At 36.7% G+C, this 27,140-nt stretch overlaps 1 protein-coding gene and 1 pseudogene across 2 annotated transcripts in view; one reads left to right on the top strand and one right to left on the bottom strand.

The window, feature by feature from the left end:
- ASB3 (ankyrin repeat and SOCS box containing 3) overlaps positions 1-27,140 on the bottom strand; it is a 118,955-nt gene that overhangs the window by 68,889 nt on the left and 22,926 nt on the right. For both annotated transcript variants that reach the window (XM_036925930.2, XM_057497212.1), the window contains exons 2-3: positions 17,665-17,873; positions 11,218-11,376 (exon numbers count right to left, since the gene is read on the bottom strand). In XM_036925930.2, coding sequence (XP_036781825.2) covers positions 11,218-11,376; positions 17,665-17,860 — 355 coding nt within the window. In that variant the 5' untranslated portion in view covers positions 17,861-17,873. The remainder of the gene's footprint in view (positions 1-11,217; positions 11,377-17,664; positions 17,874-27,140) is intronic.
- On the top strand, positions 788-4,051 carry LOC118932449 (olfactory receptor 5G3-like; annotated as a pseudogene).

The following is a 27,140-nucleotide window of genomic DNA, read 5'->3' as shown; positions in this document are numbered from 1 at the left end:
TGATCATCTACATTTGCTCTCTTACAACACTAAACTATGTTTTCTACCTTTATCTTGTATCTACCTACCACTTCAGCATTTTATTAAAAATAATAATAATAAAGTGAGAAATGTGGTATCCACATATAAATCAAGTATAAAAATCAAATGAGTATTCATATTTGAATTGACTGTTTATAGTTCATAATGCATGAGCAAAACCAAAAGTTTCTGTCATGACTGCCCTTGTACTGTTCACCATGTAATTTATTCACTATGTAAGAATTTGTTCTCCATGTAAGAACTTGTTCGTTATGCTTCAGAAGATTGGAGACTGACTAAAATTAGGCTTGGGGTGGATTAATGATTGTGCATTGAGCATTGACTCGCCTATACAGAATGTTATTGTCGTTAACAACCATTTGATCAATAAATATGAGAGATGCCCTCACAACAACAACAAAAAAGTACACACTTCCAATTGTAAAATAAATAAGTAACCGGGATGTAATGTATAGCATAAGGAATATAGTCAAAATATTGTAACAACTTGGTATGGTGATAGCTGGTACCTAGAATTATCATGTATATAAATGTTGAATCACTGGTTTGTACACCTGAAACTAATGTAATGTAATACTGTGTGTCAACTACCCTTCAATAAAACATAATTATCTACAAAAAAAAAAAAAAAACTACCACTGAGCTATAAAAGCAAATATTTACAATATCTGAAGAATAGATAGTTTAATTACAGCTGATGATTTCAAAGGCTATATAGTTTTGTTAATTATTGATCTATAAGAAAAAGATTTTCCTCCCTCTCATTACAGATGATCACCCAACAATGGATGATAAGAATCAAACAGTGGTGACCAAATTTCTTTTTGTGGGCTTAACAGATCACCTTCAACAGAAGATTTTTGTCTTCTGGGTGTTTCTCTGTGTTTACCTTGTCACATTGTGGGGGAACTTAGGGATGATCGCTCTCCCTAGGGATGATGGACTCCCGACTCCAGACCCCCATGTACTTTTTTCTCAGCCACTTGTCCCTTGTGGATGTCTGCTCTTCTTCTTCTGTTGCTCCAAAGATGTTGTATGACACCTTTCTGGAAAGAAAAGTCATCTCCTTCGTGGGTTGTGCTGTACAGATGTGGTTTTTCGGTCAGTTCGTAGTGACGGGGTGCTTCCTCTTGACATCCATGGTCTATGATCGGTACCTAGCCATCTGTAACCCTCTGTTGTACACAGCCATCATGTCCCAGAGGGTCTGTGTGCAGCTGGTGGTGGGGCCCTATGCCGTGGGCTTTGTAAGTGCCATTACCCATGAGACCTTCACTTTTCGTTTACCCTTCTGTGGTCCAAATGTGGTCAACCACTTTTTCTGTGACATTCTCCCTCTTCTTTCCCCGGCGTGTGCTGATACTTATAACAATAAGTTGGTTCTTTTCATCATGGCTGGACTAACAGGAGTACTCAGTGCACTGGTCATCCTGATCTCCTATACTCACATCCTCAAAACCATATTGAATATCCAGTCCACCAAGGGGAGGAGAAAATCTTTCTCTACTTGCTCTTCACACTTGTCTGCTGTGGCCATCTTGTACCGTACCCTTTTCTTTATTTACATACAGCCCAATTCAAGTTCATCTCAGGACATTAATAAAGCAGTTTCTGCATTCTATACCACACTGATTCCTATGCTGAACCCTCTTATTTACAGCCTGAGGAATGCGGATGTAAAAGATGCTTTTAGGAAGAATTTTCTGCTAAGAAGGTAGTTCAGAGGTGGCTTTTGCCATTGTACAGGTGGTGCAGCTATAGTGTGTGTTAAGTGTGTATTAAGAAGAGAACTGGACTTGGCCTAAGGAGTTGTCACTTTAAACCTTGACTCCTCCAATTATCAGGAGGATTAAAAGCAGATGAATCCTATACCATTCTTGGTTCTTTATGTCTTATTTTGAAAAATGAGGATAATAAACTCCCTTCCATCTAAAAAAAAAAAAAGAATGTCACTGGGTAAGTAGGACTGTCCACATTCAGTTTATAACTAAAGTTTATAACTAGAATGGTTACAAAATAAGGCTTTCCCATCGAGGACATATACATAATTTCAAGCCACTCTCTGTATATTCAGATATATTCCTATAATGTGTCTTGGACATGAATCTTTAGTCTAAGATGTAGTATTTTACTGATATTCAGAAAACTTTTTTTCTAAAGTTGTATGAAAAGTTATACTTCTTTCTTATGAAGTACCTTATGTCTCACCAACAGCTAACAATCTTAAGATGTATACTAGTGGGAATATTAGGAATATAACAAAAACGTTGTACTGAATACCTCAATCCAATTCTATATGCTGCCACTGACATGTCTCATGGTTTCTGACAGATAGAAACCTAATGGCCAATCAAAAATCAGAGACCATATATAGAAAAACATTCTTCAGTCACACGAAAATCTTACAAAAACTTCAAATTCCACTATCTTAACTCTATTAATGATCATTTTTCCATGTCTCCCCATCAACAGAATCAGGAGAAACATTTGATTTAGATAGCACAGCCCTAAACTTAGGCCTTCTTCTAGAGCTGTAACACTGAATTTTGTAATACTTCCTGTAATTATCCAATTCGTATTTCTGCAACATCCATACAGCAGTATTCTCCTTACAGGAGTTACCTCTTCAAGTATGATCTCCAAAGTATGGCTTAGAGAAATAAAACATTACCCTGAAGCGTCCCTCTCAGAGAAAAAGTATATGGCAAACTATCCTTTATCCCAAGGACTCCTATTTATATAGGCACTTCTATTTCGGCCATACTAACCAGTGAAAATCCTGTACAATCAATTGGCCAATGACAATAATAATTACGTACATATGATCCAGTTTAATAGCCACAAATATGTATTATACAATAGTGTTACTCAGTATTGTCAATCTGCAAACTGTTATGACATGTCTTCAACCAAGTAAGATATTCTGACCAGAATGTAAATCAATTATGTCCCTAGGTACACTGTTTAGTCCAGCTGACATTTTTCTTGAAACAAAACTTCTCTGATGAAGGAAGCAGTGCACTGATTTTCATTCTGGCTCGACCTTCTATATCAACAGAGTGATATTTTGAGTAGCACTGCTCAGTGGTACCTAAACAGAACAGAGATTGCACTGTAGGGGCAGGCTGGGAATGGTGCTGGGAGAAAGCTCATCTAAGTCTGTTTCTACCATATACTAGAATATTGAATTATTGCAAAAACAAATCAAGAATTGGAATCAAGAATCACTTTAAAAATTAATACAGACCTCCAATTTAAATGCTGTAAAGTAAGCATTTCCTCTTACTCTCCTTGGAAAGCATCCATAAGCAATTAATCCAAAATCAACAAAGAAAATAAGAAATTAAAAAAACATTCTATATTTTTAGCAAAATATGATCCAGCTAAAACTCTAGACCAAAAATAGGTAGAAGAGCTTCCAAAAGAATGGAGGTCAATCTTGGGTGGTTGGGAGAGGAAGGGGAGAGAAGATGTCTTAGCTGCACATCTCAGAAAGAGATTTAGCAAAGTAAACTTCTCAACAGTGTGAGACTCCTCTGAGGTACAAAACATAAATTCCTAGCTGAGAGATAAGATCCAGTAGAACACCCCTGGACCCAGTTGAAATCTGAAAGTCAGAAAAGCTGAGTTTAAACAAGGTATCACACAAAGAAGCTGTATTTATAAAACCAGTCTGTCTCTGCTGCCACAGAAGGAAACAGCACTGCAAAAATCCCACAGCTGCCTATGCCCATTGACTGGTAAAAGATAATAGCTAAATGAACTCACACCCAAAAAACCCAGAGTTCAAAGGAAAACCAGCTAGTTTGGAATGTGGCTCTAGCTCTTTCCCATTAAAAATCTCCTGTAAATAGGTGACTGGGCAAAAATTCATGTTTACAGATGAGTTAGCAAAAAAGAATGAGAACAAATCCACACTAAGGTACAGAAAAGGCAAGGAAGTTACAAGAAAAATTAGACAAAAACAAAAAACAAAAAACAACTTACCATACAAATATTGCCACAAAGCAAGTATCTTTTGCTGCAAATTTTTAAAAGAAAAAGAGCTAGTGAAAAAATACACAAGACAGAGATATAAGTGCTCATGGAAAAGATGGCTAGGTGATAAGAAGTAATGTAATAGGAACTTGGACAATTTAGAAAAACCCTGGGAAAAATTAAACAATAATAGAAATGCAATTGAAATTGAAATACCACAGAGAATAGACATTTCTGAAAAGGAACATAAAGAATTAAAAAAAAAACTTGCAAAGTAAAAATAGAAAGAGGATCAGAGAGGAAATTATAGATATGAAAACAGGATTCCCAACATATGAATAACTGGAGCCCAAGAAGACCATCATAATAAATAGAACTGACAAATATTTAAAGACATAATTCCAGAAAGATTTACTGAAGTAAAAAAATCTGAATCTATATATTAAAAAGGCATTCCATGTCAAAAAAGATAACTGATAAAGAACAGACTTGCAGAAATACTGTTAAAAAAAATTAGGGTGCCTCCAACTTCAATTCTAGAGCATAATAATTACCATTAAAAATCTCAAAGAAAGTGTAACCCAAGGATTATATATCTAATCAAACTGCTGTCCAAATTTAAAACCATTATTCAATTATAAGCATGCAAGAACTCACTGTTTTATTTACATGGGTCATTTTAGAGGACTCTATCAAAGGAAGAATTTAGTTAACCAAGTAAAGCTGGAAAACCATGGCAAAACAACTGGTGATAAACATCTAAGCTATTTAACTACAGAACTAAAAATTAAATAAAATGAAGGAATTAAGATGCCAGAACAGAATGTAAATTGCTACTTCCACTAATGCAAAATGATATAACTAACTAAAAAAAGTTGGGAGGGGAGAGAGTTATGTACAAACAAAATAAGGATACTGATTTCCTCATCTTTAAAAGCTGGAAATTTAAATCAATCAAACATGACTAATAAAATGACAGACTACAGAAGTACATTTAACTGTATGAAGGTAAACACAAGAAAGATAATGAATATGCTAGTTTCACGACTGCCCACATTAAGAACAAAAACATATTGCCTTAAAATATAGAAGAGTATAGTATAAAACAATTGTTGCATCAAGAAACACAGAGCTATATAAAAATAGATAGCAACATGGCTAGGAAGAATTAATATTATCAAAATGGCTACCATTTGGAACAACATGAAGCTAGAGGGTATTATGCCCAGTGAAATAAGCCAGGCAGAGAAAGACAAGTATCAAATGATTTCACTCATCTGTGGAGTATAAGAACAAAGAAAACACTGAAGGAACAAAACAGCAGCAGACTCACAGAACGCAAGAATGGACTAAGTTACCAAAGGGAAAGGGATTGGGGAGGATGGGTGGGGAGGGAGGGATAAGGGGGAAAAAGGAGCATCATGATTAGTTCGTATAATATAGTGGGGGGGCGGACACAGGGAAGGCAGTATAACACAGAGAAGACAAGTAGTGATTCTGTAGCATCTTACTACACTGATGGACAGTGACTGTAATGGGGTATGTGGTAGGGACTTGATAATAGGGGGAGTCTAGTAACCATAATGTTGTTCATGTAATTGTACATTAATGATAGCAAAATTTAAAAAAAATAGATAGCAAACAGAACGCAACTAAGTATTGCATCATGGTCTAAAATGTGTTATCTCTCTTGATTTGAATAAAGTTCTTATACTAACAAACAAGAAAATATGACACTGTAAAGCCTTTGGAATTGTAAGATGTAAAAGAAAATAAAATTGAGTTGCATGTGAAAAAAAAGGTGACATGAAAATAACATTTTTTAAAGGTAACATTTTAGTGAACACCATACTTTTGAAATGGGAAAACTCAAACTCATATTTTGAAGAACTAATGTCTCCTTAAATAAAACTGTTTCCATTACAACCCTTGAGGAAGATGATTACTCTATTTGTTGACAAATCTAAAAGTAACACCAAGGATAAAGTTTAATTAATAGTATATATTAAATCTATGAAGGTTAAATCTCAAAATTCCTACCATCTCAAAAAATAGCCCTAAGAATGATCACTGATCCATGAAAATACTAGTGGAAAGTAAAATACATGGTGGATTGTTTAATTTTGGAATATATCAGCAGAGTCAGAGTTAAAGGATATGCCACACAAGCTAAAAAGTATGACACATTTTACAGTTAAAAATTGAAATAAGCACTTTTATAAAACACTTTGTTCTTATTAGACATTACTGCTATGTTTAACATTGAAGGTTCACAGAATAAGCAGAGATTCAGAACAAAAAAAAAAAAAAACAAGAAATAATCCATCAAAAGCCAAAACTACATGCTATGCAGTTTCCATAGAAATTGTTCTATGAAGTCACGTTGGGTTGGACTTGAGCCTCCAATTTATCAATGTTGTTTTATATATATAGCAAAATAAAAAGAAAACCTACTTCCTATAAGTTAGATTTTCACTTAGATGTTACTATATGCATAAATAAGGATATTCTTATTTCCAAAGCAGTTTCACAAATTTATCCTTAGAATATTATGAATGCATTTATGAAGCAAGGGAAAAGGGATGGGGAGAGGAGACGACAAGCATAAAGAAAAGGAATAAGGAGGCAGACTCCTTTTTAAAACAAACTTTAAATTCCATGTTAGCAAAACAAATATTGTAGAAGGACAATGTTCACATGGAAAAGAAGTTTCCTGAATTTTCCCTTTCTTGTGAGGTTTTTTTTCATTTTGATTTTTATTGCCACCAAACTAATTTTTATGAAAATCTTGGGGAATTCTGTGTAGGGAAGATGGTCCCATTACAAATGGTGGAGTAGTAATTTTTTCTCTGCATTTAGTCTTCAGTTCAAACATAATTATACATCACTGAAGTCAATGACTTTTCTAATCATCTGGCAAGTTTCCATAGTTCTTTTCATTTTCTCTATCCCTTGATCCTCTGGTTTTATATTTATAGTAACAGTCTAGGTGGTAACTGGGCCATCAGGACAGTTACTATAACATGCAAGGGAATATAGCTTCTCCAAAGTTTCAGCACAAAGCAGTTTTGGAACATGAATTCTACAGATGGGGAAAAAAGCTTTACTAGATAGTGAAATGCTCTTTCTCACCTTCTAAATCCAGTTGGTCCAGTCACTTTTACTCACCTAGAAATTACCGCCTGTGGTTTGTTGCAAACCCTAAAGTGTTCCTGATTTTGTTCCAATAATTTCTTTCATTATAGATTGAAACATGGATCACTATGGTTATTTAAAAGAGGCAGAAAGATATAGGTAAGCAAAGCAGACTGTGAAAGTTTGTCCCATTATTTATGGAGCAGAATAGACACTGGAGCCAGATCACCTAACTAAAGAGCCATGTCCACTCTTCAACACTATGTTCTTACAAAAGCTAGGGCTATACTTTCCCTTTTTAAAAAATATTCAACTCCCAAACAAGAACCTAATACAACTGACGCTGTACTTGAGCACATAAAAGAACTACATATTCTACATTTCCTTAGGCTTAAAGCCCCTCCTTGGGTCTAATTATGTTGGTAAATTTGCTGCAAAGAAACTAAATAAATCCTATTACTAAAAATAAGTGATTTGAAATTATTCACTGGTTTAAATCTTAGCAACTCTTCCTTCATTAACATAAAAAACTGCAAGTTAATGATATCCCTGAAATATAAATCACTAAAAACTCTGCATTTTTAATTTTCTCCAAATATTTACATAATAAGTACAATAATAAATTTCATATATTGGACTGTAATATTCTAAAACTGTAAACTAAGCAACCAAATTAGCATTTCTCAAATAGACCCATGGAATATTAGAGATATTGAGACAGACTTAAAAGACATCCACAAAGAAAAAGAATATTATGATCAAATACTTTTCAAAATGCTGGGTCAAAGTTAAAACAAGTGCTGTTTTATAAGAGGACTTCTCCTTCACTGGTTGGTTCATTCAACGAATAATGAATGCCACCTACATACCAGGCACTGATCTGGGCTTGGGAGTTAAAACAGTGACCAAAATAAATAAAATCCCTACTCTCACAGAACATTCTTTCTTGTGGAAGGGTCAGTCAATAAACAAAGAAGCAAATAAATAAAATAGCTGCAGTCAGTGATAAGAGTTATAATTAAGGTAGGATAAAGAATGCAGGGGTTACTTCAGACTAGGTGAGCACATTAAGCTACATGGCTAACGTTTCCTTTTATCTATATTGGGAAACATACAGCACATAGCATTTCTTAAACATGTGTTCATCAGGAACCTTTATTTGTCAATGAACATCTATTAATAGCTCAGGAAATGTTATTCTAACCAATACACAGACTACAGTGGGACTGACTCAAATACAGCTCTTCTGATCCTAAACAGTGTTCTTACAGCTTCCTCATCTATAAAAGTGGAAATAGTAATAATACATATCTCATAAATTCATGGCTAAAATTAAATGAGCTAATTCATGTAAAACCTGACACAGAGCTTGGAATAAATACTCTCTGCTCAATAAATGTTGCAGTTATATTAATACGGTTTTCTGCACATGATGTCTTCCTCTTTCATCCCAGGGTTACTTATTTTTCCCTTTCAATTATCTCAAACACTTTACTTCTATCTCTTTTATAGAACTGAATTCATTTTGTTCACTCCTCTATATGGTAAATTCCTTGAAGACAGCAACTAGAATAAAGATTGCACATAGTTGGGCCTCTTTGAAAGTGTACTATGTAGCTGTACAAAAAATATCCAAAATGGCTTATACGTAGATGTAGAAAAAAAGAAACTACATAAAAGAGCAATCTCCCCTCTAGAAAACTCAAACCATATTACAGCAAAATTTCCATGAAACACCTTCAATAATGATACATTTCACTTATCCAAAATATTTTTATAAAATAATATCACCAATGAATGGGTCATATTCTTCTTGATAAGATGTGCTAAGATACCATTTCATTTATATGGTATTCCTGCCAGAAATGCATAACCTGAACTTTATCAAGAAAAAATATCAGACAAACCCAAACTGAAAAACATAGAAAATAAATGACCTGGACTCTTCAAAATTGTTAAAATCATAAAAGATTAGGACTGAAAAACTATTCCTATTTATAGGAAGCTAAAGAGACATAACAACTAAGTGCAACAATGATCCTAGACTGGATCCAAAACTAAGAAAAAATTTGTTTTATGCTATAAAGGACATTAGTGGAACAACTGGCAAAATTGAATAAGCTCTGTAGATTAAATAACAATACTGTTAACTTCCTGATTTTGATTATCACATGGCAGTTATGTTAAGAGAATTACACTGCTTTTATGAAGTTCACACTAAGTATTTATGGGTAAAGAAGTATTAGGTCTACAATGTATCTCAAAGGGTTCAGAAAAAAAATGTATAAGTATATTAGAAATAAAATGATAAAGCAGACATAGCAAAAGAATAAAATTTGGGTGAAACGTACTTAAGAATCCTTTGTACTATTACTGAACATTTCATTAAGCCTAAGAGTACTTCAAAACAAAATGTCTAAACACAAAAGCAGTGGGAGAAAAAAGGAAATATGGCAAATAACCATATGAAAAGACACTAAATATCATTAGCAATCAGTAAGAAATGCAAATTAAAACCACAATGAGATGCCACTAAATCCCTTTTAAAATAACTAAAATAAAAAAGCAAGAACGAAAAATTTGTCAATACCAAGTGCTGGTGAGGATGTGGGGCAACTCAAACTCTCAAACATTTTTGGAGGGAAGGCAAAATGGTAGTCACTTTGTAAGAAACTTCCCAATTGTTTTCCAAAGTTAAACATACACTTACCACATGACCCAATAGTCTTAAGTATTAATCCAAGAGAAGTTAAAACTTTCATATAAACAAAACCTTCATGTAAATATCTGCAGCAACTTATTCATAATCACCAAACACTACAAACAACTCAAATGTCTATGAACCGGTAATAGATAAACTGTGGTACATTCCTATAATGGAATACCATTAAGCAATAAAAAGGAATGAGTTATTGATACATCTAACAACATGTTTGAATCTCAAAAGCATTAAGTTAAATGCAAGAAGTCAGTCTCAAAGGCTGCATGTTGTATTATTCCATATACATATACAACATTCTGCAAAAAACAAACTACAAGGGTGAAAATTGGTCAGTAGTTGTCAGGTGCGAAGGATGGGGCAACTTAAAAATAGGCAGCATGATAGAATTTTGGGGTGTTGATATAACTGCTCTGTGTCTTGATTGTTTTCATTATATAATTTAATGCATATATAAAACTTATAGAAACATAATTAGACTAAAAAATGAATTCTACTGTACATAAACTTTACGAACAGATATTTTTAAGTTCACAAGGAAAAAATTACAGTCATAGACATCTCATTTTATTATCAGCCCAATAAAGACTACACAGGTACTATTACTCTCATTTTATCAGTGAGGAAACTGAAGTAAATAAATTAACATACAAATTATACATAGCAGGACCAAAAGTGTAGTCCAAATATATTGATTCTATACAAATGTTTTCTTCTCTTAATTTTCTCATGTCCCACTAAACATTATGGGCCACACTGTCCCTGAAGATAGGATCAAAGGGAGAGAAGGAAGAAAAATAGACAGGTTATTGGAAGTATGCCCTTTAGAATCTGACCTTTGTCCTGAAGGAATTAAAAATAGTTCAAAATTAAAGAAGTCTGAATAGTGATTCATATGGGCAACAAATTGGCATTAAGGATTAGCTGGTGACTTCTTCCATAAAACCTTCTTAAATTAATTTCTTAATGCAAAAAAAAGCAAAAGCAAACATAACATATGCACTGGTAACCTTGTAACTATTGCTAACAAATTAAGCTCTACCTTATCTTCAGGAGAACACTGAGAACAACAACAATGATGGTGACCACAGTTCAAAACACATTTTACAACTTTATATTAACATTTAAATATAGTGCTAGATGTCATCACCCAAGGGTGGAAAACAAGGGGGGGAACATTTAAAAATACTGTTTTGGTTTTAGAATCAAAGAAGTGACAGTTTATTATTTGCCAAAGAACCTATTATATGGGCAACAGTGTGGGAGGAAATTAAAATGAGTTTCTTCAGTGAAAAATAAATAAAATAAGAAATAGCACCTATACCACAAATAGCACATCTCACCTAAGAACAGTGGCGTGGTTTCTTCTAAAGTAGTTGCGTTAGGATCTGCCCCAGCTTCTAAAAGAATTTGTATGATCTTCCAATGTCCTTGACTTGCAGCAAGATGTAATGCAGAGAAGCCTTCAAAAGTCTTTATCTTAATGTAGTTTTCAGATGAATCTAAATAAAAAGAAAGAAAAAAAACCCATCAACTAGAAGGTATCACTTTTATCTCTTAGAGTTAAAAAATAAAAAGATTCCAAGAAGAATTTAATGAAATATTAAAATATAATTATAAATGGAAAGTCTCCTGGTTTAAAACTCTTTAGAAAAATCATGTGTCACAGTGTGAACAGCTCTCTCTTATTCTTAACACACAAATTCTGCCCACACACTGATTCTCTGTTCTCTAATTTCTGATGGGTTGGGGAAGGGGAGTGGCAGGAGTTGAAAGTAACAAAAAGCAACATCTGAAGGCGATACAGCACCAAAGATTTGCTTAAGCAAGATTTACTGAAATATTAACAAATTGATTTTTTTATTTCTAAATTTCTGAGGGAAATGGTCTCATCTCTAGCATTAATTTCTTGTATTCAACTAATAAAGTAAAGACACTTCAAAAAACTCCTTCTCTGTCTTAACAGTTAGTGAAGATTGTATTTCTAAAATAATAAAATATACTCCAAAGAAATCAAATAGTCACACACAATTTATAAGAAACTTAAGAGTTAATTTACTTTAAGGTTTCTGGGGTTTATTTGTTATGAAAATCTCAAGGTTTGTAACATTCAAATTATGTAAAAAAAAGTCTACATTAAAATTTTTGTGGCTCCATAGCAAAATATAGCATTGAAAAGTGACTTTCTTACCTTTGCTTCCAAAACAACAAAATCCTAAATCCACAATAAAAAAATGGGCTGTAAGGTGTATGATGAAGGTATTTCTGATTGTAGTAATTAACAAAAACAAAAATTAAATAAATTTTTAAACTTTAAATATATTTTCTTGAAATGACAGCATTAAAACTAATATTCCTGACTAAAGTAATCATGTTTTAAATGATTCTTATAATTGCAATTCACTGATGAAGGTGACAAACTAAGGCCATAATAATATTCAAATAAGAGCTTGCAAGTATACTAAAAGAAAACAGCCTTAAACAATAAGATGTACAACTAAGCTGCAACATAGGGTAGTTATAAAGTTCATATCACAAAAACAGTGCTTCCCAGATTATTCAGAAGCTGACCTTTACTCATATATACACAAAACTATAAGGTTAAAAAATAGCAACAGACTCACAGACTCCAAGAAAAGGGACTAGCAGTTACCAAAGGGGAGGGGTCGGGGAGGACGGGTGGGGAGGAAGGGAGAAGGGGACTGTGGGGTGTCATGATTAGTACACATGGTGTGTGTGGGGTCACGGGGAAGACAGTGTAGCACAGAGAAGACAAGTAGGGACTCTGTGGCATCTTACTACAATGATGGACAGGGACTGCAATGGGGTATGGGGAGGAACTTGATAATAAGGGTGAACGTAGTAACCACATTGTTTATCTTGTGAAACCTTCATAAGAGTGTATGTCAATGAAACCTTAGAAGAAAAAACAACTATAAGGTTAAGACATGAAAAACAATGAACACACAGATATATATAGATACAGATAGCTTCTAAATGGGAAATTTCAATTATTATAAAGATGTTGGTTCTTCCCAAAGTAATAAATAAATTTATTAAAATTCTAATATAAATGCCAATAAAGTATACAGTTGGTTGGTTGGCTGGTTGGTTGTATGCTGGTAAAGTGATTCAAGTTGACAGGGACTGGGGACAGCAGGGAAAAATAACAAAGAATATAGAAAAATAAATAAGGGAAGTATTAAGGAGAACCCAGACTGACTTATAGCCAGTAGGTGAAAAGTCAGAAACCTCCTCCCAAAACCATACATAATATCAAAATACAGCAAATACAACTAATGCTGAAAGAGCAAATAGAATGAAGACTGCAGAACAGACTGTCTACATCTGGGGAAAAGAGAAGACCTAACGGAAAAGGGTAAAGTATCAAAGCTGCGATCCAGCAGAACCAAAGCCCTCCCCCTACCCCAGCTTACTGTTGGGAAGAAGAGAAATGGAGCAGGGAGGGGTTAGAAGCCTCAGACTGCTGAACACTCAGCTGGGGAGACTGTCTCCAGGATCATGAACCTACATTACATGGTGCTCTGGAGATTAGTGGGGTTGGAAAGCAAAGACAGGCGGAATACTTGGAGAGACTGAGATTCCAGCCACTTGTGGAGAACAGGTACCCACAACTAGCCGCTCTGGGACAAAAGAAAGGCAGGCACTTTGAAAGATTTCCCAATAGCCAGAGGGCTACTAAAGGGGCAAGTATCACACAAAGATTGCTGCTCAAAAGAAAGAACAGGTGGACAAAATAAAAACTGTCCTAGCACACTCAGTCTAGCAGGTTGGTAACTTTTAGGACCTTCAGGCACTCCATCTCCCTGGCTGGTGACATGCACTGAGGCACCCCGCTTGCCACTCCATCTCCTGGCAGGCATCAGTTCACAGACCTACTACCCCAGCCATCACGCCAGGCCACCCAGAGAGCGGCCCCACCAACGGCAGATACAGGGGTGTAACACAGAGGCTCATCCCTGTGCACTCGGCCCACTGGCCCTGGCAGTGGAGGAAGGCAGTACAGCTGGGAAGTAGTAAAGAGCTCTTCCCTCTGGCAGGCACGGGTGCTGCTCACCCAAAACCACTGTCATTGCTCCAGGGGCGGGGCAGCTACAGAGAATAGAGCTTCTGGGCACTAGAGGGCGCCACCTACACAAAGTTATTACTCCATATTATTCATTAGGAATATGAAGCAGAAAACCTTGTTTAAACCAAAATCCCTCATCAAACACCTGAAAGAGGGCTAAGTGAAACTGAAATCACCAACCTTCTTGATAAAGATTTCAAAATAAAAGTCATAAACATGCTCATGAGAGAATGAGAAAAATATTCAAGATCTCAGGGAAGGTTTCAAGAAAGAGAAACTTTGAAAAATGCAGTATCTGAAATGAAACATACAATGGAGGGATTTAAAAGCAGACAAGATGAGATACAGGAGACAGTAAATGAAACAGAAATTAAACAACAGGAATACAAACAACCCGAAGCACAGAGAGAAAAAGAGATCTCTAGGAATGAAAGGATATTAAAAGAACTGTGTGACTAATCCAAAAGGAACAATATTCGCATTACAGGGGTATCAAGAGAAGAACAGAGAGAAAAAGGGACAGAAAGTGTCTTTGAAGAGGTAATTGCTGAAAACTTCCCCAGTCTGGGAAAGGAGATAGTCTTTCAGGCCATGGAGGTCCACAGATCTCCCAACACAAGGGACCCAAGGGAGACAACAGAAAGATATATAATAATTAAAATGGCAAAGATCAAGGACAACAAAAGAGTATTAAAAGCAGCCAGAGAGAGAAAAAAGATCATATACAAAGGAAAACCCACCAGGCTATCATCCTGAGGTGAAAAACCTATACCCTGAAAACTATAAGACACTCATGAGAGAAATTAAAGAAGACACCAATAAATGGAAATACATCCCATGCTCATGGATAGGAAGAATTAATATTGTCAAAAAGGCCATCCTGCCTAAAGCAATCAACAGATTCATTGCAGTCCCTATCAAAATACCAACAGCATTCTTCAATGAACTATAACAAATAGTTCTAAAATTCATATGGAACCACAAAAGACCCCAAGTAGCCAAAGAAATCCTGAGAAGGAAAAATAAAGCTGGGGGGATTATGCTCCCCAACTTCAAGCTCTATTACAAAGCCACAGTAATCAAGACAATTCGGTACTGGCACAAGAACAGACCAATAGATCAATGGAACAGAATAGAGAGCCCAGATGTAAACCCACACATATATGTTCAATTAATATATGATAAAGGAGCCATGGATAGACAATGGTGAAATGACAGTCTCCTCAACTGGTGTTGGCAAAACTGGGCAGCTACATCTAAGAGAATGAAACTGCATTATTGCCTAACTCCACACACAAAAGTAAACTCAAAATGGATCTAAGACGTAAATATAAGTCATGAAACCATAAAACTCTGAGAAGAAAACATAGGCAAAAATCTCTTGAATACAAACATGAGCAACTTTTTCCTGAACACATCTCCTTGGGCAAGGGAAGCAAAAGGAAAAATGAACAAATGGGACTACATCAAACTAAAAAGCTTCTGTACAGCAAAAGACACCACCAGTAGAAGAAAAAGGCACCCTACAGTATGGAAGAAATATTCATGAATGACATATCTGACAAGGCCTTAACATACAAAAATATAAAGAACTCACATGCCTCAACACCCAAAGAGCAAATAATCCAATTAAAAAATGGACAGAGGATCTATACAGACGCTTCTCCAAAGAAGAAATTCAAATGGCCAACAGGCACATGAAAAGATGCTCCACATTGCTAATCATCAGGGAAATGCACATTAAACCACAGTGAGATATCACCACACACCAGTAAGGATGGCCAGCATTGAAAAGACTAAGAACAACAAATGCTGGCAAGGATGCGGAGAAAGGGGAACCCTCCTACACTGCTGGTGGCAATGTAAGTTAGTTCAACCACTGTGGAAAGCAATATGGAGGTTCCTCAAAAAACTAAAAATAGAAATACCATTTGACCCAGGAATTCCACTCCTAGGAATTTACCCTAAGAATGCAGAAGTCCAGTTTGAAAAAGACATATGCACCCCTCTGTTTATTGCAGCACTATTTACAATAGCCAAGATATGGAAGCAACCTAAGTATTCATCAGTAGATGAATGGATAAAGAAGATGTGGTACATACACACAATGGAATACTATTCAGCCATAAGAAAGAAACAAATCCTACCATTTGCAACAACATGGATGGAGCTGGAGGACGTATGCTCAGTGAAATAAGCCAGGCAGAGGACAAGTACCAAATGATTTCCCTCATTTATGGAGTGTAACAACGAAGCAAAACTAAAGGAACAAAATAGCAGTAGTATCACAGACTGCAAGAAGGGACTAGCGGTTACCAAAGGGGAGGGGGGGTGAGGTTGGGCAGGTGGGGAGGTAGGGAAAAGGGATTGAGGAGTATCATGACTGGCACACGTGGTGTGGTGAGGATCATGGGGAAGAGAGTGTAGCATAGAGAAGGCAAATAGTGACTCTGTGGCATCTAACTACACTGATGGACAGTGACTGCAATGGGGTATGGGGGGTGCTCAATAATATGGGTGAATGTAGTAACTACATTGTTTTTCAAGTGAAACCTTCATAAGAGTGTATATCAATAATACCTTAATAAAAAAAATAAAAAGGGCACAGAATCTGAACAGACCCTTCTCCAAAGAAATTCAGATGGCCAACAGGCACATGAAAAGATGCTCCACATTGCTAATCATCAGGGAAAATGCAAACTAAAACTACAATGAGATATCACCTCATACCAGTTAGGATGGCCAACATCCAAAAGACAAACAACAACAAATGTTGGTGAGGATGTGGAGAAAGGGGAAGTCTCCTACACTGCTGGTGGGAATGTAAATTAGTTCAACGACTGTGGAAAGCAATATGGAGGTTCCTCAAAAAACTCAAAATAGAAATACCATTTGACCCAGGAATTCCACTCCTAGGAATTTAACCAAAGAAAACAAGATCCCTGATTCAAAAAGACATACGCACCCCTATGTTTATTGCAGCACTGTTCACAATAGCCAAGATATGGACACAACCTAAGTGTCCATCAGTAGATGAATGGATAAAGAAGAGGTGGTACATATACACAATGAAATATTATACAGCCATAAGAAAACAAATCCTACCATTTTGCAAAACATGGATGGAGCTGGAGGGTATTATGCTCAGTGAAATAAGCCAGGCAGAGAAAAATAAGTACCAAATGGCTTCACTCATTTGTAGAGTATAACAATAAAGCAAAACTGAAGGAACAAAACAGCAGCAGACTCACAGACTCCAAGAGACTAGCATTACCAAAGGGAAGGGGGTGGGGAGGATGGGTGGGAAGGGAGGGAGAAGGGGATTAAGGGGTATTATGATTAGCACTTATAATGTAGGGGGAGCACAGGGAAAGCAGTATAGCACACAGAAGACAAGTAGTGACTCTATAGCATCTTACTAGGCTGACAGACAGTGACTGCATTGGGGTGTTTGAGGGGGACTTGACAATATGTGTGAATGTAGTAACCCCAATGTTGCTCATGTGAAACCTGCATAAGATGTATATTAATAATACCTTAATAAAAAAAAATAATAATAATAATAATGCACAAGCAGTTACTTTATGGTTATAGGAAGGGAAACAAATACTGTTGTTAATAAATTATGTATTAGCATTTTTTAATGTTTTATTCATCCAGCTATATAGGCCCAAACCCTCATACCTTGAATTTACTTTACCTGCATGAATTAACATCTGCAAACATTCTACAGAGTTGTGATAAGCTGCTTCATGAATTGGCATCCATCCCCTGTTATCAGCTACATCAATGCTACATCCCTTTTTGAGCAGTTTTCTTAAGACTTTAATGTTTCCTTCCCTGACAGCAAGTCCAACTGTGGAGCACGTGTGAGAGTAAGCCTCTGTAAAATCCATTCTTTTCACCAGTCTACAAAACAAAGCAGAATGAAAACATTGATGAAACAACACTGCACTTCTAGAGATAAGCAGATTGCAGTGGGCCTGTCTAGAATCTCTCATAGAACTGCTAAGGAAAAACTCAAAGTGGGGAAAGCAACCAGCTAAGCCTCTTGGAGAGTATAAACTACGAGGTCTCTATGTTTGGGGAACTGGAATTCCTTGAAATATTCTTATCAAAATTATCAAGTTTGTTTTAAGTGCTCTATCATTTCTTTTCTGGAAATGTTGTCTGCATAGCTTCTTCCTGTTCATACCTCACCAAAATGCACTTAATGTTTGTAAGAGAGCTAAACACCTCCAGTTAACCCCACACCTGTGCTCTATTATGCAAAGATGGCCATTTAACTACCAGCAATGCTCAGCCTCAAGAATTAACTTACTGGCCTCTCTAGGAAAAAGCTAAACCCCAAAAGGCTAGAAAAAAGGAGTAAAGCACATTTATTGAAAAGAACAAATATAAGTAGTAATTCTAGTCCTAGTCTTCCTGCCCCTGCTGGTTCTTTCCAGAAGGGGCTAAACACTAAGGTTCTCTTTCCATAATAGAAGTTACATTGGATATACCAAAATGAACAGAGTATCTTAAGTTGAGTCTAGCTTTCCTGTACCAGCCCAGCAACACCTCTACAGCCTATTGCCCTCTTCCTCATTACCTCCCTTCAAAGTTCATTTCAAATTCCTCTGGAGCTAGGGTCCAGCATAACTCTCAGTGTATGACTCTCACAAAGACAATTTCTTATTAGTCACATTATGAGGAAGTTTAGGCTAATTCAGTATTCAGTAGAATATTTATCTCCCAAGAAGTAGTACTCTCTTTCAGTAATACCTCGATCCCATCCTTCCTCTTTGTTTTTCTAATGATCTTATGAGGTGGTTCATGAAATGTCAACAACATTATCCAGTCCAATACAGGTGAGAAATTTTCTAGAACCACATTCTAAATAATTTTCCAGAAAAGGAAAGTTTGAGGAAAGAGGTTAAAAGAAAGCATGCAGTATTTCCTGTAGTAAATTTAAACTTATCCATAGTCACACTGAAATATAAAACTGTACCTACAGTAGTTTATTCTGTAATGATCCAAATAACTAATGTTGGCTATGGATTAATCTGATTAGTCCACTACTAAGAAAGTGAAGCTATTTATTACATAACATTTAATTATTCAGTTAACATTTATTTACTGAGCACTAACTAGATGATCAGCAATGTGGAGGATATAACGATGACACATAGATTCTATCTCACATGATGTATAGTCTCATAGCAATGATAAATACATATGATTCAAAATAAAAAGTAGAAGTACCATAAGAGAAGTTCAGATAAAGAGCCATGGGTAGTCAAAAAAGGGAGAAATTACTTCAACTTGTGAAAGACAGGAGCTGGCCCTTAAAGGATAGGGATGATTTGACAATGAGACAACTGGCAGGAGAGCATTCTTAGGCCAAAGGAAAACATAACCAAAATTATGTAAATGAATAAACAAGGGTGAATAAGGGATGATGAATAAAGGAAGCAATTAGTTCTCTTTGGTAGGAAGATTAAGTAAACAGAGAACAGCAGGCAAGTGAAGTTACAGAGGTAGATAAAGGCCAACTGTGGAAAATCTTGAATGCTAAGCTATACTTCTTGAACCATGATAACTTCTAGCCACCACCATTATATCCAAGTATCACAGAAAAGAATAAATTACACATTTCAGGGCAATTTATAAGAGTATTCATCTATTAAAGAGTAATTTTTTTCTATATAGGAAAAAAAACACACACAAACATGCCCAAGAATACTATTCTGAAGACATGAAAAACAACATTCTAGTGAAAACAGGTATAAATCCCTTTCCAAATTTTACTGGCTTTTCTGACAGATACAGGTAATGTTAATATATCCAGATTAATAGGTAATAACCTGGAAAAATTATCAGAACTGGATAAATACCTTTGAGCTTCTTAAGGAGGAAAGGAGAAGCCAAAAACAAATGTATTACAGTATCAGGATCATTCCCTTCAACCCTTAATACCAACTTGTTAACATGAATAAGCTGTTTATAAGATCTCCTTTTATTAAAAACCTATGTTCTAGACTAAAAGAGAGTATAAATAATCAAGTATGACTGATAAACCTCAACTGGAACTGGACTGGTGAAAAAGAAATCAGCTACGATAAGCAATTCTGAGACAATTAAGGAAATTTGAATGTAGAATAGATAGAAGATGACAAAATTGTTGCTAATGTTCCTAGATGTGATAATGCCATTGTGCTTATTAGGAGAATGTCCTTATTTTTATAAATATTCAGTAGTGAAAAGTCATAACACATACATACAACTTAAAATATTTTAGATTGAAAAGTATATACAGAAAGTGGCAGAGCCAAGATGGCGGCGTGAGTAGAGCAGCAGAAATTTCCACCCAAAACCACATATATTTTTGAAAATACAACAAATACAACTCTTCCAAAAAGAGAGACCAGAAGACATAGGACAACAGCCAGACTACATCCACACCTGCGAGAACCCAGCGCCTTGCAAAGGGGGTAAGATACAAGCCACGGCCCAGCAAGACCTGAGCGTCCCTCACCCCAGCTCCTGGCAGGAGAGGATTCGGAGCCGGGAGCGACAGGGAGCCCAGGACTGCTAAACACCCATCCCTAGCCATCCGCACCAGAGCGCAGACACAGTGCATGCATGGGGTGCTGGAAACTAGGGAAATAGGACACTAAGACCTGTGAGTGGGTCCCCGAAGCCAGCGCCCCTGGGACAAAGAAAAGTGAGTGCTTTTTGAAAGTCTTAAATGGACAGGGACCCCACAGCTGGATGGAAGTGTCCCGGGACACTTACCACAGCAGCTGGGAATCCCGGGGAACTCTGGGCACTCTAACCCCCTGGGCAACAGGGCAGCTTGGAGGCCCCTCATGGAGATAAAAAGCCTCCCGGCCGTTTCCCCTCTGACTCGGATCCGCCATATTGGAGCAGCAGCCCAAGGCAGGCCACGCCCACAGCAAACACAGAGCTAAACTCCATAGTGGCCGGGCAAGAATCAGAAACAGCATCTGCATGCAGCAGTCCAGCACAAGCCGCTAGAGGTCGCTGTTCTCCGAGGAGAGGAAGGTCACAAATCAACAAGAAGGGACGTTCTCCCAGCCATCACTTGCGCCAGCTCCACAAACTATCTCTATCGCCATGAAAAGGCAGAAAAATTTGATACAGACCAAAATCACAACGCCTGAGAAGGAGATAGACCTAACCAGTCTTCCTGAAAAAGAATTCAAAATAAAAATCATAAACATGCTGACAGAGCTGCAGAGAAATATACAAGAGCTAAGGGATGACGTCCGGAGGGAGATTACACAAGTGAAACAACCTCTGGGAGGATTTATAAGCAGAATGGATAATATGCAAGAGGCCATTGATGGAATAGAAACCAGAGAACAGGAACACGTAGAAGGTGATGCAGAGAGAGAGAAAAGGATCTCCAGGAATGAAACAATATTAAGAGAACTGTGTGACCAATCCAAAAGGAACAATATCCACTTTATAGGGGTACCAGAAGAAGAAGAGAGAGAAAAAGGGATTAAAAGTGTCTTTGAAGAAATAATTCCTGAGAACGTCCCCAAACTGGGGGAGGAAATAGTTGCTCAGACTACAGAAGCACACAGAAATTCAAACAGAAGGGACCCAAAGAGGGCAACACCAAGACACATAATAATTAAAATGGCAAAGATCAAGGACAAGGACAGAGTATTAAAGGCAGCCAGAGAGAGAAAAAAGGTCCCCTACAAAGGAAAACCCATCAGGCTATCATCAGACTTCTCAACAGAAACCCTACAGGCCAGAAGAGAATGGCATGATATATTTAATGCAATGAAACAGAAGGGCCTTGAACCAAGGATACTGTATCCAGCATGATTATCATTTAAATATGAAGGAGGGATTAAACAATTCCCAGACAAGCAAAAGTTGAGGGAATTTGCCTCCCACAAACTACCTCTACAGAGTATCTTAGAGAGAATGCTGTACATGGGAGCACTCCTAAAAAGAACACAGAACAAAACAGCCAACATATGAAAAATGGAGGAGGAGAAATAAGAAGGGAGAGAAATAATCATCAGACTGTCTTTATAATAGCTCAATAAGCAAGTTAAGTTAGACAGTAAGGTAGTAAAGAAGCTAACCTTGAACCTTTGGTAACCACAAATCTAAAGCCTGCAATGGCAATAAGTACAAATCTTTTAATAATCACCTTAAATGTAAATGGACTGAAGGCACCAATTAAAAGACACAGAGTAACAGAATGGAAAAAAAAGCAAGACCCATCTATATGCTGCTTACAAGAGATTCACCTCAAACCCAAAGACATGCACAGATTAAAAGTCAAGGGATGGAAAAACATATTTCAGGCAAACAACAGGGAGAAAAAAGCAGGTGTTGCAATACTAGTATCAGACAAAATTAGACTTCAAAACAAAGAAAGTAACAAGAGATAAAGAAGGACACTACATAATGATAAAGGGCTCAGTTCAACAAGAGGATATAACCATTATAAACATATATGCACCCAATACAGGAGCACCAATATATGTGAAACAAATACTAACAGAATTAAAGGAGAAAACAGAATGCAATGCATTCATTACGGGAGACTTTAACACAACACTCACTCCAAAGGACAGATCCACCAGACAGAAAATAAGTAAGGACACAGAGGCACTGAACAACACACTAGAACAGATGGACCTAATAAACATCTATAGAATTCTACATCCAAAAGCAACAGGATACACATTCTTCTCAAGTCCACATGGAACATTCTCCAGAATAGACCACATACTAGGCTACAAAAAGAGCCTCAGTAAATTCCAAAAGATTGAAATCCTACCAACCAACTTTTCAGACCACAAAGATATAAAACTAGAAATAAATTGTACAAAAAAAAGCAAAAAGGCTCACAAACACATGGAGGCTTAACAACATGCTCCTAAATAATCAATGGATCAACAACCAAATTAAAATGGAGATCCAGCATATATGGAAACAAATGACAATAACACAAAGCCCCAACTTCTGTGGGACGCAGCAAAAGCAGTCTTAAGAGGAAACTATATAGCAATGCAGGCATGTTTAAAGAAGGAAGAATAAACCCAAATGAATAGTCTAACGTCACAATTATCAAAATTGGAAAAGGAAGAAAAAATGAGGCCTAAAGTCACCAGAAGGAGGGACATAATAAAGATCAGAGAAGAAATAAACAAAATTGAGAAGAATGAAACAATAGAAAACATCAATGAAACCAAGAGCTGGTTCTTTGAGAAAATAAACAAAATAGATAAGCCTCTAACCAGACTTATTAAGAGAAAAGAGAGTCAACACACATCAACAGAATCAGAAACAAGAAAGGAAAAATCACGACGGACCCCACAGAAATACAAAGAATTATTAGAGACTACTATGAAAACCTATATGCTAACAAGCTGGGAAACCTAAGAGAAATGGACAACTTCCTAGAAAAATACAACCTTCCAAGACTGACCCAGAAAGAAACAGAAAATCTAAACAGACCAATTACCAGCAACGAAATTGAAGCGGTAATCAAAAAACTACCCAAGAACAAAACCCCCGGGCCAGATGGATTTACCGCGGAATTTTATCAGACATACAGAGAAGACATAATACCCATTCTCCTTAAAGTTTTCCAAAAAATAGAAGAGGAGGGAATACTCCCAAACTCATTCTATGAAGCCAACATAACCCTCATACCAAAACCAGGCAAAGACACCACCAAAAAAGAAAATTACAGACCAATATCCCTGATGAACGTAGATGCAAAAATACTCAACAAAATATTAGCAAACCGAATTCAAAAATACATCAAAAGGATCATACACCATGATCAAGTGGGATTCATCCCAGGGATGCAAGGATGATACAACATTCGAAAATTCATCAACATCATCCACCACATCAACAAAAAGAAGGACAAAAACCACACGATCATCTCCATAGATGCTGAAAAAGCATTCAACAAAATTCAACATCCATTCATGATAAAAACTCTCAACAAAATGGGCAGAGAGGGCAAGTACCTCAACATAATAAAGGCCATATACGATAAACCCACAGCTAACATCATACTGAACAGCAAGAGGCTGAAAGCTTTTCCTCTGAGATGGGGAACAAGACAGGGATGCCCACTCTCCCCACTGTTATTCAACATAGTACTGGAGGTACTTGTCACAGCAGTTAGTCAAAACAAGGAAATACAAGGATTCCAGACTGGTAAAGAAGAAGTCAAACGGTCACTATTTGCACATGACATGATACTGTACATAAAAAAACCCTAAAGACTCCACTCCAAAACTACTAGAACTAATATCGGAATTCAGCAAAGTTGCAGGATACAAAATCAACACACAGAAATCTGTGGCTTTCCTATACACTAACAATGAACTAATAGAAAGAGAAATCAGCAAAACAATTCCATTCACAATAGCATCAAAAAGAATAAAATACCTACGAATAAACCTAACCAAGGAAGTGAAAAACCTATACCCTGAAAACTACAAGACACTCTTAAGAGAAATTAAAGAGGACACTAACAAATGGAAACTCATCCCATGCTCCTGCCTAGGAAGACTTAATATCATCAAAATGGCCATCCTGCCCAAAGCAATATACAGATTCAATGCAATCCCTATCAAATTATCAACAGCATTCTTCAGTGAACTGGAACAAATAGTTCAAAAATTCATATGGAACCACCAAAGACCCCAAATAGCCAAAGCAATCCTGAGAAGAAAGAATAAAGTGGGGGAGATCTCGCTCCCCAGTCTCAAGCTCTACTACAAAGCCACAGTAATCAAGACAATTTGGTACTGGCACAAGAACAGAGCCACAGACCAGTGAAACAGAATAGAGACTCCAAACATTAACCCAAACATATATGACCAATTAATATATGATAAAGGAGCCATGGACATACAATGGGGAAATGACATTCTCTTCAACAGATGGTGCTGGCAAAACTGGACAGCTACATGTAAGAGAATGAAACTGGGTCACGGTCTAACCCCATACACAAAAGTAAATTCAAAATGGATCAAAGACCTGAATGTAAGTCATGAAACCATAAAACTCTTAGAAAAAAACATAGGCAAAAATCGCATGGACATAAACATGAGTGACTTCTTCATGAACATATCTCCCCAGGCAAAGGAAACAAAAGCAAAAATGAAAAAGTGGGACTATATCAAGCTAAAAAGCTTCTGTACAGCAAAGGACACCATCAATAGAACAAAAAGGCATCCTACAGTATGGGAGAATATATTTATAAATGACAGATCCGATAAACGGTTGACATCCAAAATATATAAAGAGCTCACACACCTCAACAAACAAAAAGCAAATAATCAAATTTAAAAAAGGGCAGAGGAGTTGAATAGACAGTTCTCTAAAGAAGAAATTCAGATGGCCAACAGACACATGAAAAGATGCTCCACATTGCTTGTCATCAGAGAAATGCAAATTAAAACCACAATGAGATATCACCTCACACCAGTAAGGATCACCGTCATTGAAAAGACAAACAACAAATGTTGGCGAGGTTGTGGAGAAAGGGGAACCCTCCTACACTGCTGGTGGGAATGTAAATTAGTTCAACCACTGAGGAAAGCAGTATGGAGGTTTCTCAAAAAACTCAAAATATAAATACCATTTGACCCAGGAATTCCACTTCTAGGAATTTACCCTAAGAATGCAGCACTCCAGTTTGAAAAAGACCAGTGCACCCCTATGTTTATCGCTGCACTATTTACAATAGCCAAGATATGGAAGAAACCTAAATGTCCATCAGTAGATGAATGGATAAAGATGTGGTACATATACACAATGGAATATTACCCAGCCATAAGAAAAAAACATATCCTACCCTTTGCAACATGGATGGAGCTAAAGGGTATTATTCTCAGTGAAATAAGCCAGGTGGAGAAAGACAAGTACCAAATGATTTCACTCATATGTGGAGTATAAGAACAAAGGAAAACTGAAGGAACAAAACAGCAGCAGAATCACAGAACCCAAGAATGGACTAATAGCTACCAAAGGGAAAGGGACTGGGGAGGATGGGTGGGGAGGGAGGGACAAGGGCGGGGAAAAAGAAAGGGGGCATTACAATTAGCATGGATAGTCGGGGAGGGTCCACCGGGAGGGCTGTGCAACACAGAGAAGACAAGTAGTGATTTTACAGCATCTTACTACGCTGATGGACAGTGACTGTGAAGGGGTATGTGGGGGGGACCTGGTGAAGGGGTGAGCCCAGTAATCATAGTGTTCTTCATGTAATTGTAGATTAATGATACCAAAATAAAAAATAAATAAAAAAGAAAAAGTATATACAGAGAAAAAAGAAGTAAAGCAACTGGCAAAATCACATGGAGATTATGTGAATGGTCACTATATTCTTTTTGTCTAACTTTTCTGTATGTTTAAAATTTTTCAAAAGTTTTGGGTTGGCAAAACTAACCATCCCAGGCAATGTAAAACTACAACTTGGAGAAAATACGAAAAGACTAAGTTACTCTTAAACTAAGTTTTTCTTGGTAGCAGTTGTCTGTTGATTTCTTAAGGGCTCAAATAACACTCTTTGAACCTGGGTGTTTTAGCATTCTTTTATATAGCTTAACGCCATGCAAAGGAAACCCTCAATTAAGAGCAACCATTTAGGAAGGCTTACCTTCATGTAACTGAAACACAACCGTAAGTTGTCCAAATAAGCTTCCTAAACAGTATTTTGGAAGAGTAGCTGAAACAGCACATTTTATACTTTTTTGGATCCTTGACCTGTTGGAGATACTCATGAAACCTATAAAGTTTCCCCGCAGAATATTGGACACAGACCCCAAGTTCTGTATACACTTTTAGGAGGTTCCCCATATCGATTCCAGAGACTGCACGGGAGCCAAGAACCTTTGTCTACTTTTTTTCTGAGCTGCTGAGAAAACTAAGAACAAGTTGCTGAGAAGACTCGTTTCCCGCTCTTTCACAGGCGTAAAACTTCTGTAGTAAATTTTCAGCTTTTATTTGAAAGGTAGAGAAGGCAGATTTTTTAAAATATAAAGTCAAATACGGATTACATGCCCAGCTTGCACTCCTCTGACTGCAGTTACACGGACAGAAACCCAGTTTTCAAAGCATAACAAAATGTCTTTCTACTTGCCAACTGCAGTGTCCATATATCTCTACGTA

This window comes from Manis pentadactyla, chromosome 2 (assembly GCF_030020395.1).
Source record: "Manis pentadactyla isolate mManPen7 chromosome 2, mManPen7.hap1, whole genome shotgun sequence".
Classification (NCBI taxonomy): Eukaryota; Metazoa; Chordata; class Mammalia; order Pholidota; family Manidae; genus Manis; species Manis pentadactyla.
This window is presented reverse-complemented; position numbering and strand designations above follow the sequence as displayed.